The sequence below is a fragment of the Agrilus planipennis genome, unplaced genomic scaffold (genome assembly GCF_000699045.2).
Source record: "Agrilus planipennis isolate EAB-ADULT unplaced genomic scaffold, Apla_2.0 scaffold117, whole genome shotgun sequence".
Classification (NCBI taxonomy): domain Eukaryota; kingdom Metazoa; phylum Arthropoda; class Insecta; order Coleoptera; family Buprestidae; genus Agrilus; species Agrilus planipennis.
Genome location: NW_020438912.1, coordinates 490,623 through 507,922, shown reverse-complemented (window position 1 = coordinate 507,922; position 17,300 = coordinate 490,623). Strand labels below are relative to the sequence as shown.

The 17,300-nt window shown below is 36.1% G+C and overlaps 1 protein-coding gene and 1 long non-coding RNA gene across 4 annotated transcripts in view; one reads left to right on the top strand and one right to left on the bottom strand.

Moving 5' to 3' along the window:
• The window catches only part of LOC108737491 (fibronectin type-III domain-containing protein 3A), a 147,167-nt gene that overhangs the window by 18,863 nt on the left and 111,004 nt on the right, over positions 1 to 17,300 (top strand). For 2 of the 3 annotated variants that reach the window (XM_018470356.1, XM_018470354.1), the window contains exon 2: positions 2,811 to 3,293. In XM_018470356.1, the coding sequence (XP_018325858.1) occupies positions 2,846 to 3,293 (448 nt within the window). In that variant the 5' untranslated portion in view covers positions 2,811 to 2,845. Of the gene's footprint in view, positions 1 to 2,248; positions 2,345 to 2,810; positions 3,294 to 17,300 lie in introns of those variants that run through there. The other variant, XM_018470355.1, reaches the window with a different exon arrangement.
• Positions 1 to 17,300, bottom strand: part of LOC108737494 — a 131,417-nt gene that overhangs the window by 41,904 nt on the left and 72,213 nt on the right. The gene's annotated exons all lie outside the window — the stretch shown is intronic.

The following is a 17,300-nucleotide window of genomic DNA, read 5'->3' as shown; positions in this document are numbered from 1 at the left end:
GAATCGCGATTTCAATCTTATTTGATCTCATTAGCACGCCATAGGTAACCTCGATAAATCACCTACCAAACCGAAGATGTTCCACATAAGCATGTTTATATTTAACTAGATTTTATACAGGGTAGTTTTTAAATAATTGCATAGTTTGCAGGAGGTGATAGGGTACTATCATCATCATAAGGTTATCAGTCGTAAGACTGGTTGGATACGCACCTAAAGTCTTTTCTATCCTGAGCTAATCTTCGCATTACCCTAAAACTAGAACAACCCACATCCTTAACTATTTGCGAACAGTAATCTAATCTAGATCCACCTCTACCCCTCCTAACTCCTGTTTCTGCCTCTAATATGTCTCTGACTAGACCTTCATGCCTGAGAAGGTGTCCTACCAACCTATCTCGTCTATTTTTTATTGACTTCCATAGAGTCCTCTGTTCTCNTGCGATTTTTTTTAATAGATAGAGTAATTCAAGAGGAAGGTTTATATGTATAATACATGCATAATATAGAAGAGAAACACTGATAATTTTAAAGGTTTGTAATGTGATGTCGTAAATAACACATTTTTTTTGCGCTTACATTGCAAACGCTGGGTGAACCCTACGAGATAGATCAAAATAATATACTACAGTATTATACACCTTAAAAAGGTCTACCAAAAAGTCCCGGATGGTATATGTCTATCTCTTAGGGATAACCCACAATGAGCTTTTTTAACCTTTACTTTTTACGAGAAATAATGGCTGTTAAACAACAGCCTTTCGCTTTATTGAGGAGTCGGTTAGAACTCGTGTCGGCAGGGTGTCGATATTGTCACCTTCTAAGAAAAAGCTACATCTGGGAGTAGTTTAAAATCAAATAAGGGTGACAAGCATAGAAAAATAAGTTTTTAAAGACAGTTCCTGTTGAGAGGTCACATCGAACACATTGTATAAGTTAGCCATTAGTTTTCAGTAGTTAAGAGAGTTAAATTGTAATTGTTAAAGTGTAAATAATAAACTAAGTTAAAGCAGTTCACAGTTTTAGTCAATCAATTTTAAGATATATTTCAATCAAACATACGAGACAAAGCCAGCAGTGCTTAAGTTAAAAGCACCACTATTTAGCATATTTTTTTTTTGCTAAACATACAACAATGGCTTATTTACGAATCGATTTTAAGCAATACAGCATTAATCCTTATCCAATTAAGTACTTTTAAATACATTGTGCATTTAATATAGATCAATATTATAGCCTTTTACAGCATGTAATTTAAATGAATATTTTCGAAGATATTACAGACTTAAAATGCAGGGATATAGCGCTGCGGCGGTACCGGTTGGTTTGTATTGTCTAATGACAAATAAGCTGTGATTGTTGTATATAAAGGCATTCTATGGTATATTTACTATCAGCATTGCACCCGTGCGAAACACAGTGTACAAATAATACCATTAAACCAATTCCTTAACCCCTATCCCGGTATATTTGTGTGTTTGAAGGAGTTTCACTTTAGTAGCGTGTTGTATAATTACACGTTGTATTTTTTTTTATTTATAAATAGTCGTGGTATGTAATTCAGGTATAAATTAACTTTTACTAAATATCTATTATAGAAGCCCTAGAGTTTTCCCTGTCGTCGAGTATTTAGGTTTATGTCCTTTTTGTTGACGCCTCGTCCACTCAGTACTAGCAAAGACACTTGCCTCCAACTAATCGCCGAAAGTGCTTTGCTAACATTCTTTACTTCTTTTGTAGTTTCGATACACAGCGAAATTGAGTTTCGTAATTGGTAGTTCGTGAACCCTTTGTCGTTTTATTCGTACTGAAAAGTTACCTATCATTTCACGAAATGCTGTAATTGCCTTATCAATTAAGTTCTTTGTGCGATAAAACCAAAGCAGGTTGCTAGCAAAATAATCGATCGTTTTTAGAAAGGTAATAACCTGCTACTGAGTGCTACTAATATGTATATAGCAGGAATATTCCGTAAATTTAAAAAGAAAAGGAACAACACCCGATTGTAGATTAAATAATAAAATACGAAAACTATTTTCCCTTCGTTTTACTTCCTTTTTATCCTGATGTTGTGTTACTACAAAAATTTCCATTTATTTTTCTGAAGTAGAAAAGAATATGATAAAATAGACAAGTAAATAAAAGCTTTATCGAATTCTTGTCATTCGGTTAACTCAGAAATCATTTTTGTCTATGACAGTCGCATGTTACTTGTTAACTGTCAATGTCAGTTTTTGTTTATGAATAGTGATATGACAAGTATTTGTGCTTTAGGGGCATTATTTAGTCTAGTTAATTTTTTCACTTAATGTATCTCAAAGGAAACAGTGTAATTTTTATAAAGGTATTATTAGTAAAGATTTAGTATAATATTATACCTATTACAAAATACGTTTCAGTACGTACAAATTAGCATTCCTTGTACCTATTTTCATGATGATTAAATTAATGAATATTAAATGAAACTAAAAGAAAACTCGGGAGTATCATCAAAATTTTTAAAATAATAATTAGAAGTGAATTTCTTTTAGTCTTAGGTTCTTGTTACAGTCTTATTTATTACTCTTGCTTCGTTAAGATAAATATCAACTTAAGTACAAATTACGACGAGAATGCTGGTAGTATCCCCAACGAAACATATATTTTATATTTAGTCCCGTATCAAAAGATTTTCATGTACTGCATTGGAGACTTTCATTGTTCTTCGTATCATCTACGGCAATTTAGTACATTACAAATTTGACATTGAAAAAACAATTTAATCGCAATAACGTTTGAAGCTACATGAACCAATATTTTCCTCATTTCAGGTGTAACATCGACCGGTTCATGTTAATATCAACGAATGGTTAAAGTTCAAGAAGAGGTGGCGATGGCAGAGCCGAAACCTGCTGTCGTAGCCACCCCTGACCGTACATTACACTCTAACAACAATAGCAACAGCGTTAGTAATAACAGTATCCCGACAAACCTTCAGACCCCAAGAAAACCCCGTACCCACAACCACCCCCATCACCGCCATCACCATCACACCTTTCCCCAACATCCCTTTTACTACCATTTTTATTATCCTACAGAGAATTCCGAATCTACTAACAGTTCTAATAATAGTGGCAATTCGCCGGCAAAGTTTTATTTCGGTCCCGGTTTCGAACCACAATCTCATCTACAGACAGGCTACGGTGCCGGTCCTAGTCAAGGTGGAACCAATAGTGAATATATTGTCCTTTTCCACGTTAATCCAGGCGTCACAATCAGCTTCCAGACAGGAGACAGTTTTGAAGTTTTACGAGGTAAGAACATTTGTATTTACTTTTTTGAAAGATTGATATTTAATAATGATTTTGCTTTAAATATCCTCGTTCCTTAATTGATTCCGCTACAGTCCATCTACAAAATACTTACGAAATGTTCATCTGCAAGAACTTTTTGTCCAAAATTTTTACGAAAATACATACATTCTTAACCTCACTCACCCGTGAACCGTGTGACCAAATCGTCCCGCGCTACTGCTTAATGTCTATTGTTTGTTTACTACCATTTCACGCATTATCTACTTAACCGATCATCATGAAATTTTGTACAAACATTATCAGGACGGAAGGAGTAATAGGGATATAAAGCAGAGAATAGCGCAAAAGATGTTACTTCTATGATCGCGAACGGTTCATTTAGAAATTCAAAAAGGATTGTTAAGGTGTATGTTTGGAGCGCGGCGCTGTACGGGTGCAAAACATGGACGGTGGGCGCTGCGGAAAAGAAAAGGTTAGAAGCGTTCAAAATGTGGTGTTACAGGCGAATAATAAGGATACCGTGGATAGAGGTTAGAAATGAAGAAATATTAGAAAGAATTAGAGAACAGAGGACTCTATGGAAGTCAATAAGAAATAGGCGAGATAGGTTGGCAGGACAGGCCTGGTCAGAAACATATTAGAGGCAGAAACGGGAGTTGAGAGGGGTAGAGGTAGACCTAAATTAGAATACGGTTCGCAAATAGTTAAGAATGTGGATTGTTCTAGTTTTAGAGAAATGCAAAGATTAGCTCAGGGTAGGAAAGAGTGGAGGTGCGTGCCCAAGCATTCTTAGGACTGACGACCGTATGATGATGATTAACAGTATACTGAAAAGGTACATTTTTTTCAGAAAAAAAATACAATTCCCGAGGGATAGAAAAATTTCTTTATTTCTATAAAGAAAGACAGTATTTTCTGTCATTCTACGAAATGCCTAGGAAATTCTAAGCTTTAGTTTTATCGTGATGGTCCTGGTCAATACTATTTATCAAATTATTGTACATATTTTTGATGATCTTTGAAAAGTATTTAGGACATCAACGCGAGCAAAGCCGCGGGTAAAAGCTTGTAATCTATAAATGACAATTTAATACACTCAAAACACTTTACTAACTGGTTCCGAATATAATTTAGATTACACACTCACGATTGTTTAAAATTGCACTGTTACTTTGTCAATACATCCTTAAACGGCATTGTTGTGCGCAACAAGAGAACATTCAATTAATTGTCTTTTACATTGGCGCTTTGATTACAAAACGTAGTAAACCTTTACAGATTTCAGTTTTCCTGGTTAATTACATTAAATGAAAGATTGTTCATTATTATTTTCTAATAAATTGTAAGTTAAATTGACTTACAAACCAATAATCATTTAAAAATATAAACTTTTTGACTTTTTCTCTATTTTGGTTGTTTCATTTAGTAATAAATTGTGTTTGTGCTCTGTTTCATGCGGATGACACATCATTATATTAAGACCCTTCTATAAATTGTTTAAAACTGGGTTTTACCGGTAAAGAATTACCTACTTTTTTACCCAATTTAGTTATTGTTTATTTCGGGACTTTGACGTTTAGCCATACTTTGATTTAATGTTATTATAGACAGAAATTACTAAAAAACAAAAGAGCACGGAGCAATGTAAAAGTTTTTTTTGTGTTGTGTAGCTCTTGAAGGTTAAATGGTTGCCCTACTGTAATGATAACAACCCTCCAAGCCATAACCTTACTTTCGGAAAGTAAAAAAACAAAACAGATAACAGCCATATTTAAAATCTCATACACTTTCCATTAAACTGTTCATAGTCAAAAGCATCATGCTTGTAACCCAGTTAATGATTAAATAATTACAACTGTTGCATTTCGAACGGCTTAAGCACGATAGCTGATATCTGCCATCAACTGTAATAATAGTGTAGAAGTTTTCTCTCATTCGCTATTGCCACATCGAATGCAAATAAACCTAAATATGCAAATGTACCCACATAAGTATACATAACACCAAACAAATGAATTCCTCTGTACATCGTGATTTTGCGTTTCATAATTCCAGAAAATCGGTTTTAATGCTCATACCTTTATGGAGCACGACATAAATCCCTGACATAAAATAACGTACTATTAAACAGGTGTGCTAGTGCACTCTGTTTTACTAAATACTGTTAAAATTTTCTGCTAATATTATTCAATTGTAATTCTTCCAAAGAGCCCAGCGATAAACATAATACTTCTACCGAAATATGAAGTCGTAGGTAGCAATTATTAATATATATACTATGACATATTTTGATTTCTACCAAATCATTTACAAAGCGTAAGGCAATAGTTTCATAAAAATAAACATCCCCAGTAGCACACGACATTGGCCCAATATTTATTCTTTGGTGCTATATTGTATATGGGCCCAATATTGGCAATTTATAGCCAATATTGGTAATATATAGGAGGTATACATTTTTCGTATATTTTAATGCAATGTTTATCCGATATTGATCCAATATTAATAAAAGATTTTTGGCAATAACTTTTATTTATATTGATATGTAATATTTATCCAATATTGGCAATATATACAAGGGATGTACCTTTTCCTTTATTTATATAGAATATTTATCCAATACTGACCCAACATTGAAAAAACATCTTTGACAAAATTGAGTCCATATAAAGACACTTTGCCCGGCGCTTGGGTACCAAAATTCTTGGAAGATTGATGGTTAACTTTTAGGTCGCCTAGAAATTGCAACCTAACGTAAACTAACCGTTGGCTAATATTGGTAATATATAGGAGATGTACCTTCTTCCTATATTTTAATACAATGTTTATCCGATATTGATCCAATATTAGTAGAAGATATTTGGCAATAACTTTTATTTATATTGATATGCAATATTTATCCAATATTGGTAATATATATAAGGTTTGTACTTTTTTATATAGAATATTTATCCAATATTGATCCAACATAGATACAACATATTTGGCAAAATTGAAAGTCCATATAAAGACACTTTTCCCGGCACTTGAGTACCAAAATTCTTGGAAGATTGATGGTTAATTACAGACATTGAAGTCAATGGTATCTGTTGAGATTTGTCGCTAATATATCAATATCTTACCCTGTTAAACATTGATGAACCCACAATTACACCGCGCGTATTGTTTGCTTAGGGTTAGGTTAAGTTATGTTCGGACAAAAAAATACCCCTTCGAATTTAATGTATGATCATTGATTTTTTTGAAAAGTTATCTACCTTAATACGGTCTGTTATAGTCAAGTATCAGTAAATTTCCTAAATTAAATTTCCTAATTAAATAATAAACACTTAAAAGTTTCATACTCTTTGCTGTTTACGAGCGATTTTTTGAAGATGGTTAATGATAGCTAATATCCATGTACATTTTTTATAACACTTATAGTTCCTACATTTTTTATTTAATTCACATTATGGTTTCTAATCTTTGAATCCACACACGATAAGGTCAGTTTGACTATGACTGCAAAACAGAATTAAAGACGACCGATTTTATATGAAATGAAATAAAACAAAAAACATTACCACAAGTTTAAAATCATCAGATCTATGAAGTGATGATCTTTTGATTACGATCGAAGGTATTTAGATCCTAATCAGAAGATGCTAGCGAAACGTTAGCAAGCATGAGTAGCGAGAGCCTTTTCCGCATCCAGCATCGGAGATGGCAGGACCTCTGAAGAAGTACAACCGACGACGGCCGTTAGACCCAAATCACAACATCATCTAGATTATCTATCATTTTAGATTATCTATTTCCAAGGAGTTTAGAATTTTTTGGGCTCTCTTCAGTTAAAGAATTAGAAGGCATTCATGGAATGTCTCTTTGTCCTCTTTTTAAACTTCTAATACCTTCAATGGCCAATGTGAGCAGCTTTCATTCATTTGATCGGTGATACTAGCAAAACGCAAAGATATATTTTGCATTTTACAAAAATAAAATACGTTTGGAAGAGTATTTTAAATAAAATGGTTTTCTCGAAAAAGTATTTAAATGTGAGATGGAAATTGGTATATCTTATTTTATATTTGCCTTTTAAATATAAGTATTTCAAATAAATCACATCTCTGCACATCACACGACGACTTCTCGATATATTTTACATAAGTACATAAAACTGAAGTATTTAATGAAGTACTTTTATCGATCAAATGGCACTCACTGTTTTGATAATCATTTTAATTCACACAAAAGTGTAAATATGAGAAGATGTGATGGTTGCATCTATACGTAGAAGCATCGTGAACATGACAAAATAACGCAATCGTTTGTAGAATTTCGCAAAGGTAAAACGTCTGCGTGGTTATGCACGTAGAGTCGCAATCGGTTAAAGTTTGCGCACAAACCTCAGGTTAATGTGATGCAGCAAAAACATTTTCAGTTTTATTAACCATTAAATGTAGCCTCGCTGTTAATGATAATTGTCTTACGAATTCCGCAACGCCCACGTTCACTCTCTGGCCAGCTGTTGACAATAAATTCCCTTTACTCTCTTACCTATACCTTGGACGTATTGTACAGGGTTTGTCCGGAAAGTAATAGGACTGATTTCCTTCCGCCGCGACTGTACTTCGGAGCGTGTGCGCACCGACTGGATTCGGTAGAGGGTATTCCTAGGTAACGAACGAGCCGCTTGTGAGTTGTCTCCGAGCACCTGGAGAGTCAGAACAGACTTTTTCGCGCGACGTGTTTCTGTGAGTGGTGCAAGCCGAAAATGCAGCGTTCGTTAGAGCAGAGGTGCGCGATTAAATTCTGTGTGAAACTCGGTAAATCTGCGACAGAGACGTTTGATATGATCAAGTAGGCTTACCCAGGTGTTGCTTTAGCAAGAAGTGGTGTTTCGCTGGCACCAGGCCTTTTCAGAGAGCCGGGAAGAGGTCGCCGATGAAAACCGTGCTGGAAGACCTTCGACTTCGACAAACACCGACAATGTGACTCGTGTGCGCGAAGTTTTGAAATCAGACCGTCGACTAAGTATTCGTTTAATTGCCCAGATTTTAAATTCACCAAAATCTGTGGTTCATGACATTGTGACGGAGCATTTGAACATGCACAAGGTGTGCGCGAAGATGGTCCCAAAATTGTCACTGACTACCAGAAATTGCGGCGAATGGAAGTGTGCCAAGAAAATTTAAACATGTGTGAAAGTGACCCCCAAATTTTTGAATAACGTAATCACAGGTGACGAGTCATGGATCTTTGAGTATGATCCCGAGACAAAGAGGCAATCTTCCGACTGGCACACGCCGGCGTCTCCTCGCCCAAAAAAGGGACGAATGAGCAAATACAAAGTGAAAACGATGCTAATTGTCTTTTTTGACATGAAAGGCATCGTCCACCATGAACTTGTTCTTCCTGGACAAACCGTCAACGCCAAGTTTTACGTGGAAGTGCTCAAGAGTTTCAAACGAAGGGTCAATCGGGTCCGACAAGACATCGCAGCCGACTAGAAGTTGCACCACGACAACGCCCCGGCTCACACAGCCTTTCTTGTGGACAGGTACCTGACCAAGGCTGGCATCCCAACGCTTCTGCAGCCGCCCTACAGCCCCCCGGACTTTTTTTTGTTTGCTCGCCTGGAAAAGGCCGATGAAACGCAAGCATTTTGAGACGACAGAGGGGATCCAAGCAGCATGCACCGCGGCTCTTAAGGCTATTCCGGAGAATGCCTTCCGTGACGCCTTCAATGCTTGGAAATCGCGCTGGCAGCGCTGCATCGACGCAGAAAGAGCCTATTTTGAAAATTTTTAAAGAATTGTAACGATTGGCTCAATAAATTTTTTTAAATCGACTTTCCGGACAAACCCTGTACGTACCTATAGTCTATGCCTATACTTTCGAGTATTTGTTCGACATTCGGTTCGACACACTCTCGACTTTTTTCTTGTACGTACATTACACATGTATGTGCAATAACTATACGTTTATTTGTGGAAAATAAGTGCAACATGCATAGGTACCCTCTTTGGCACGATATCGACCCGGTCGACCCGGTGAATATTAAAAGCAATTAATTGTCTTAGAATGAAGTCATAGATTGCAAGAGCAGTTTGTTCGGAATTTAATCGCTTGTCTCTAGAACTGATCGTAAAGTAGAACAAGTTAATTAAATCGCTTGCAAAAACTCAGTTATAAATTGCTTGATTATGCAACAGAGTTCAACAGATCGAATGGCAAGATCAAAGGAAATCTACGCCGCTTCTCAATACATTTAAGCACATTTGCGAAAATTTGAGATTTAAACGTACAGTACAATCTGCTTATAATGACATCGAAGGGAAATGACAAACNAGATGTAGTAACAACTTCATTCTAAAATTCCAAGATATCTTATCGTTAGTGAATTCTCTTTCATACGAGCAAAATAAAGTTAAGCCTAACGAATCATTCGAGTAAAATATGTTCAACAAAAGGCATGCAGATTCATTGTCTAATTTATTTTTTAAATCTAATCGTTTCAATCTTAGGTTCAATTGCAAATACAGTAGAATCCGCTTATAACGACATCGAAGGGAAATGACGAAAATGTCATACTAAGCGAGCGTCATACAAAACATAGTCTTAGAAAACAAACAACTTTCTATTTTGGTTAGTTATTTAGTTTAATAGAGAGAAAAACTACAAATAATATTTATTGACAGAAAAAAAAGAACAATGAATTGTGATATCAATATATATAAGAAGGGCCAGAAAAATGAGCGAAAATGTTATTATTAATCATTTAGATCATTTTAAACGGAGTCATTATATCCAAACTTTCCTATAAAGAATTTAATATGAAAACCAAACTTAACACTGCTTTGGTCTCGTTGTGTGTTCTGATGTTGAGGTGGTTAAATAATAGAATGCGGAATAACGATAACAAACTTTAATAAAACAAGAACGAAAAATGAAACTAGAATTAAGAAGGTAGAATGGTGAAGTTGAAATTAGGAAGGATAAATCAGAACTGATTTTAGTTATTGAAAAGAGATTGTAAGAAGGGTGATAAGGAGGAGTTAGAAATAAGTTAATTAAAGTAGGGAACCAATAAGATAGTAGTAAAATCTGGAGATTTAGTTTAGAAGAAATACTGAGAAGTTAAGTTTGAACCCAAATCACCGAAGAAACTGACCATAAAACTGCAATTAGGAAAAGTAAGGATTATAGACGTCATGCAGTTAGTATACAGAGTTGAATTGTTAAAAGGGATGATAGGAAAGTACGTAGGCAATTAAATAGTCGTTTAGCTGAAGAATAGGTATAGAGCAGGTATAGAATAGAGTAAGTATAGAGATAGAATTATAAGAAAAGAATATCTACACAATAATAATACAATGGCTTTATACACTAATTGATAAAACTATATGAATCGCCACACTGCAATTACTTCATATTAAGCGGTTGGTCAATATAGGCGGAGTCATAATAAACGAATTTCACTGTACCTACTCTGAGCAATAAAAACAAAAACTGTGAACAAAATTGCTTTAGTTAATGATTGATTTTTTTTTGCCGCCTTTATTATAAAGCTAGCACCACCGGGTCATGCGAGAAGTACAGGCTCGCAAATCAATATGAATTAACAAATCGAAATATATCGATATACATTTACTTAATATTTCAATTAGCAAATGTTTTATTAAACCTTAATCTATCTACTACCTATCACTTATGGGTAATTCTTTATAAAGTTCCCAGCTTACCCGTATAAGTGGTACCTATTTCCCGTTTGTAACGAGATGCTACTTATATTTTCACTGAATTGAAATTGCTAGGAGATTTCTCATTAAACGAGGACATTTATTAGAAAAACTGTAAGGAAAATTAATCTTATACCGTTCCACTCGCGAGTTTAGAGCTTAAAAGGTGATTATTTGGTTTGGTCGTTCATTGTTCGTCTGGAAGCTCATCTTCGGAATTCTAATATTCTATCGATCCCGACTAAAGGGGGAAGAAGGGAAGGAGAGTTAGGGCAACGAGCCGGACGGAGTAATGACAAGGGAACGAACGGGTTGGGTTGGACGTTTTTCTCCTTCTCCTTATCTCTACTGCTGCTGCTGCTGCTGCTCCTGCTGCTAGCAGTTATTACTGCTGCCGCGAATTCTCGAATGTCGCCCTCGAGTTCCTCATATAAACGTCGAAAGTTATCCGCTTTGGCGAATTATAAAATGGTTTTCGATAAACTATTTTATTAATTCTACCAAAATTCTTCTAGATTTTTAAAATTTGGATATTTAGGAAGTACAAAATGCAAGAGCCAACAAGCTTTCTAACGACACTCTTCACGCAGGAGCACGTAAGGAAGAAATTTCTTATCGTTATTTCAGTATAAAAAGTAGTTTGTATTTAAGGAAACGGATAACCATTGCTTCAGACAAAAGGGTCTGAAACACCAACACAAGTGAAGCACTTATGCCTCTCCCAATCTCATGGGTGAAGAAATTTTAAACTCAGCCTTTATAAATAGGATTTAGTAAAATGAACGTGAATCATCTTGAATGGTTTACTTGAACAACACACAACGCTCCTTATCATTAAATAAAATAATGCGAATCTTTACCATTTAGTCAATAATTCACTTCGTAATAGATTATGACATTCTAATTGATAAATCTACACCTTTATACATTTCATACAGAACTTCCTTTTAGGAAATCAGTTTCCAAAATTTTCTTATTTTCTATACAAAGGACTGAATGAGACTTTTTTGCTTATCCTTCCATAGCAGGCTGAGACATAGGATATCGACTTGTCAAACTAAACCCACCCAACAGAAGTCCTTGGACAGTTTGTTGAATTGTATACATATAGTTAGGACGTTCAAAATTGGCATAGTCCGCAATAAAACTAGCGCATTTACTTTCTTATTTCAACTTACTAACTAGACCAGAGCGGTTATTTATAGAACGCCTACTTTTACTCACGACAGACATTATAGGGAATATTGTAAACGTAGAAAAGGGATGTCAGGGAGGAGTTGCAGCGGACACTAATAAAGAAAAAGGAATAACATTACACCAGTTAATGCGTAACGGAAAGAGATGCAAACTAGCAGAATTTCAGCATGTTGCCAGCATCGGACTTTCATCATCATCATCATCATAAGGTGGCCAGTCCTAAGACTGGTTGGACACGTACCTCCACTCTTTCCTATCCTGAGCTAAACTTCGCATTTCCCTAAAACTATAGGGTTGTTCGGAAAGTCATTTCGTTTTTTTTGTGGAAATGAAAGACAGTTTTCGTATAATAAACAAATACTTTACTAAATTATATATTGACCGTTCTGGTCCAACACCTTTTGCCATCTTTCTGGTAGTAGCATAATTCCACGCTCATAAAATTTTTGGTCTTTGCTGGCAAAAAATTGATCGAGGAGGTTTTTGACCTCCTCATTTGAGGTGAAGGTTTTACCGTCTAAAAAATTTTGGAGTGACCGGAACAAATAATAATCCGATGGTGCCAGGTCTGGAGAATATGGTGGGTGTAGCATTGTATCCCATTCAAGCTGTAAAAGCTTTTGGCGAGTGACCAAACTTGTGTGAGGTCTCGCGTTGTCTTGGTGAAACACTACACCTTTCCTGTTGATTAGTTCTGACCTTTTCTGTTGAAGTGCATCATTCAGTTTGTCCAGCTGATGACAGTAGACTTCCGAATTAATCGTTGTGTTATCCGGTAAAAGCTAAAAAAAAACGATTCCTTTAAAATCCCACCAAACAGACAGCATCACCTTTTTTTGGTGAATATCGGCTTTGGAAATGGTTTGAGCCGGTTCATCTTTTTTGCTCCATGACCTCTTGCGTTTGACGTTGTTGTATACAACCCATTTTTCGTCCCCAGTGATGATGCGCTTCAAAAACGGATCATTTTCGTGACGTTTGAGAAGCGAATCGCAGACGTCAATGCGGCGACACAGATTTCTCTCTGTGAGAACATGGGGAACCCATACATCGAGCTTCGAGGATAATCCCAGGCCTTTCAAGTGGTCATAAACTGTTGAATTTGATAAATTTAACCTCAATCCGATCTCACGTGTTGTTATTCGCCGGTTCACATCAACTAATGCCTTTATCGCGTCTTTATCAGCTTCAACCGGCCTTCCCGAACGTGGTGCATCTTCGACATCAAAATTGCCGGATCGAAATTTAGCGAACCAGTTCTGGCACTGGCGTACTGTCAACACACCTTCTCCATACACATCAGTCAATTTCTTTCTGGCTTGAACAGCATTTTTACCCTTTCTGTAGTAAAACAGTAAGATATGTCGAAAATGCTGCTTATCGCTCTCCATATTTAAAAGGGCACCAACCAAAAACTACTGCGTAGAATTAATTAGATTTTTTCACACACAACCCTTGCTATATGAGCTCTCAAAGCATATAAAAATTATACGGCTTAAATGTGAAGTTGGGTGCAAAAGAATACAAATAAATCGTCTGTTGGGAAAAAACGAAATGACTTTCCAAACAACCCAATAGAACAACCCACATCCTTAACTATTTGCGAACAGTAATCTAACCTAGGTCTACCTCTATCCCTCCTAACTCCCGTTTCTGCCTCTAATATGTCTCTGACTAAACCTTCATGTCTGAGAAGGTGTCCTACCAACCTATCTCGCCTATTTTTTATTGACTTCCATAGAGTCCTCTGTTCTCCTACTCTTTCTAATACCTTTTCATTTCTNCTAGACCTTCATGTCTGAGAAGGTGTCCTACCAACCTATCTCGCCTATTTTTTATTGACTTCCATAGAGTCCTCTGTTCTCCTACTCTTTCTAATACCTTTTCATTTCTAACCTTTTCTACCCACGTTATCCTCATTCGCCTATAACACCACATTTCGAAGGCTTCTAACCATTTCTTTTCTGCCGCGCCCACTGTCCAAGTTAAAGAAAGTTAAACAGGAATTTAGGAAAGCAAAGACATTTGTTTAAAGATATAGTTCCAGCTAGGTAGTTATAAAGCCGATCCTGACCTTTTGCGTACCTAAGCAACCTGTAACTGCTGTACCGCATACTGTTTTTCGGTTATCTCTCTTCAGTTTGTCTGTACTACTCATGAAGCATTTCCTAACTTAAAAAGGGTGCGTTCAAAACGCAACAAATGATTACAGTCCCAAATGGAAACAAGAAAGAAGATACGTCCATTCTTGCAGATAATTTATTGAGGACTATGCCGATTTTGATAGTTCCAACTAAACATTCATAGGTATATCGGTTCTATGCGTTGTACCTAATAATTCCGAAGTTTTATTTAAACGCGAGAATTGTTTAAATCTGCGACTGTGAAGTAAACAAAAGCCGCTTATGGTAGGTGCGAATGGACAGTCCGGTCGCTTTTTCCAAGAGAGAGAGGCCGGAAGGCCGTTGGCCTGGTTGCTCAAGTCTGAACAACGAAATATCACACAGTGTTAACCAACCGGAGAAAATTATTATTGTATTTCAGCTACTACGTGGTTTAATATTGTTCAAATTAACCAATTAATTTAAAAATTAGAACCGACATACATTAATGTATGATTAGCAGGGTTTTTTTTCTCGAAGACAGATATAATCACGCTATAGTGAAAATGGTTTTGTTTTTCAAAAAGAAAATCCATAAATGGGGATGAAATGTGAGCTAGCAAACTAATACTGTACTGTTCATCTTCCTATTAATTTAGATGCCGACGTGAACTATTTATTTTATTTAAGAGCTGGGATGTAACGGAAGAGGGTTTACCGGAACCAAAGTCGGAATCGAAGTTTTTAAATTTAATTTGTCGGAATTGGAATCGGAACCGAAGTCGGAGGCGGAGCCCCTTCATGAATAAAGTCTTTTGCAAATCTTACACATTCCTGTATTCGCACAAAATTAGTTTCAAGTAGCACTGCCTTATGGCTTCAATGTTCAAACAAAATGCGAAACAACCAAATGAAATAATAATCGGGATTCCCCCGCGACAAGTTTCTACCACCGATTTAAACGCATCAAAACCGAAGTCGAAATATGAAGTGTAGGTAATTTCAACCGGAAGTTCCGACATATCAAAATCGGAATCAAATCTGCAACATTCCCACTTTAGAAATCAGGACGACCTTAAGCGTAACCAATAATTTACAATTTGGATGAGAAATAAAGGTAGTCCAAAAGTATTATAATATTTTCAATGCAACAACTTTATTACTGAAAACGTTCAGTTCAATTTTCATCTGCAGGAATAAATTTTCCGATTAGACTGTACTGTGGATTTCAGCCATCATCCTAATGCTCCACATATCCTAAGATCTGGAATTAGCTGACATTATAAAGAATAGTATTATGCAGCATCATGGATAGTTTGTTTCGATGGTTGTTAATTATTAAATTTACATTATTTAGGTATCTTTTCTACTATAAATATTTGATAAGATAGGAAATAAGTCCATGTTGATTGAATTCTACTGTGTTTTTGAGCAACTGCAAGCAAAACGTTGCGAACTATGCAAGTGTGGAGACGTAGAATTCATGTATGTGAAAGTTATAATTTTAGTGGCTGCATAAACAAATGTTCGACTGTATCGAGTAAAAGTGATCGTAAATATTACCGAAACGTTCATGTAATTTCCCATTTAATAATGTGTCGAACGATAAAAGCAATGGGAGCAAATGCTACTGATGCCTTCAAAGCGCATGAACGGAAAAGAAACAATCACTTTCGTCCACCCATAGGAACATAATCTACCGCATCTCCTCAAAAATTAAAAATAATTTTATTTATTTATGTGTATAAGATCGTTCTAATAACGTACGACTGCAACACTAATAATAATAGTTAGGGAACTCACGCGCAAAAAACAACATGTCGTCCTAACCTGCTGCCATCTGTTAAATCAGTCTTTTAAGTAATATAAAGCATTTTTTCCTGTGTGATATATAGGCGGAATCTGGGTCCATTTCGAGATAGGGGATAGAGACATTTTGGGAAAAATTGTGGCAGAAAAAAATCATGGATCATCCTCTGTCTAGGTCAAACAAAATTGAATATGGCCAAAATTTCCACCACTATTTCTTCTGGAGTATGGAGTATTTCAAGTAAATTATACCGTTAAAACGATGCAGTTAGGCCGACGGTTTTTACGATTACCCCCCTCCTATCTCGAAAAGGGCCCAGTTTTTTGCCTACATATTATAAGAAAAATGCTCTATATTACTTAAAAAGCTGATGTACCAGGCGGCTGAAACTAACTAACTATAAGTTTAAGCTAGTATACTCTAATATCAGGGGTGAGAGAAGCCCCCTGTTGCTATTTTCGTCTAATACGCAAAGAGATTGTTTCTGCTTGAAGCCCGGGGCGCATGCTCGTTGAACTGCAGACGGACAGCAACAGGCCCACACGGGGGACTCTCGGCACGTTGAAAGCCCTCTCTAGTGGTATATTCTTATAGCGTCAAACTACTATGAATTAAGCATTCGAAAACGTAATTGATATGTTTTGTGTTATTTTTAGATTTATGTACATAAATGTAATTGTAATCGTTTTGCACACAATACGTGCCAAATAAACGAAAGTTATTTGAACCGAGACGAAAATTGGGCTCCTTGGAAGCCGCATATGTCGGTCATTGTATTTTTGCAAGTTATTTCGGACTCCTACTTAAATTAAGTGCTACATGACTGAAAGTAAGTATTGTTTTCGCATATTAATGTGACACAAAAGCAGCAAACTTTAGGTCACCCTTATTGGCCCAACTCGTCCGAGCAGTTTGAACAATAATTATAAATGTATAAGTTCAAAGAAGTGACTGATTTTAGGTTTCTAGGAAGTCAGATAAGCCACGACGGAAGTTTATATGCTCGCGAACGGTTAATTTAGAAATTCGATTGTTAAAGGAGTATGTTTGGAATGCGACGCTGTACGGGTGCGAGACATGGACGGTCGATGCGGTGAAAAAGAAAAGGTTAGAAGCTTTCGAAATGTGGTGTTACAGTCAACTGATCAGGATACCGTGGATAGAAAAGGTTAGAAAT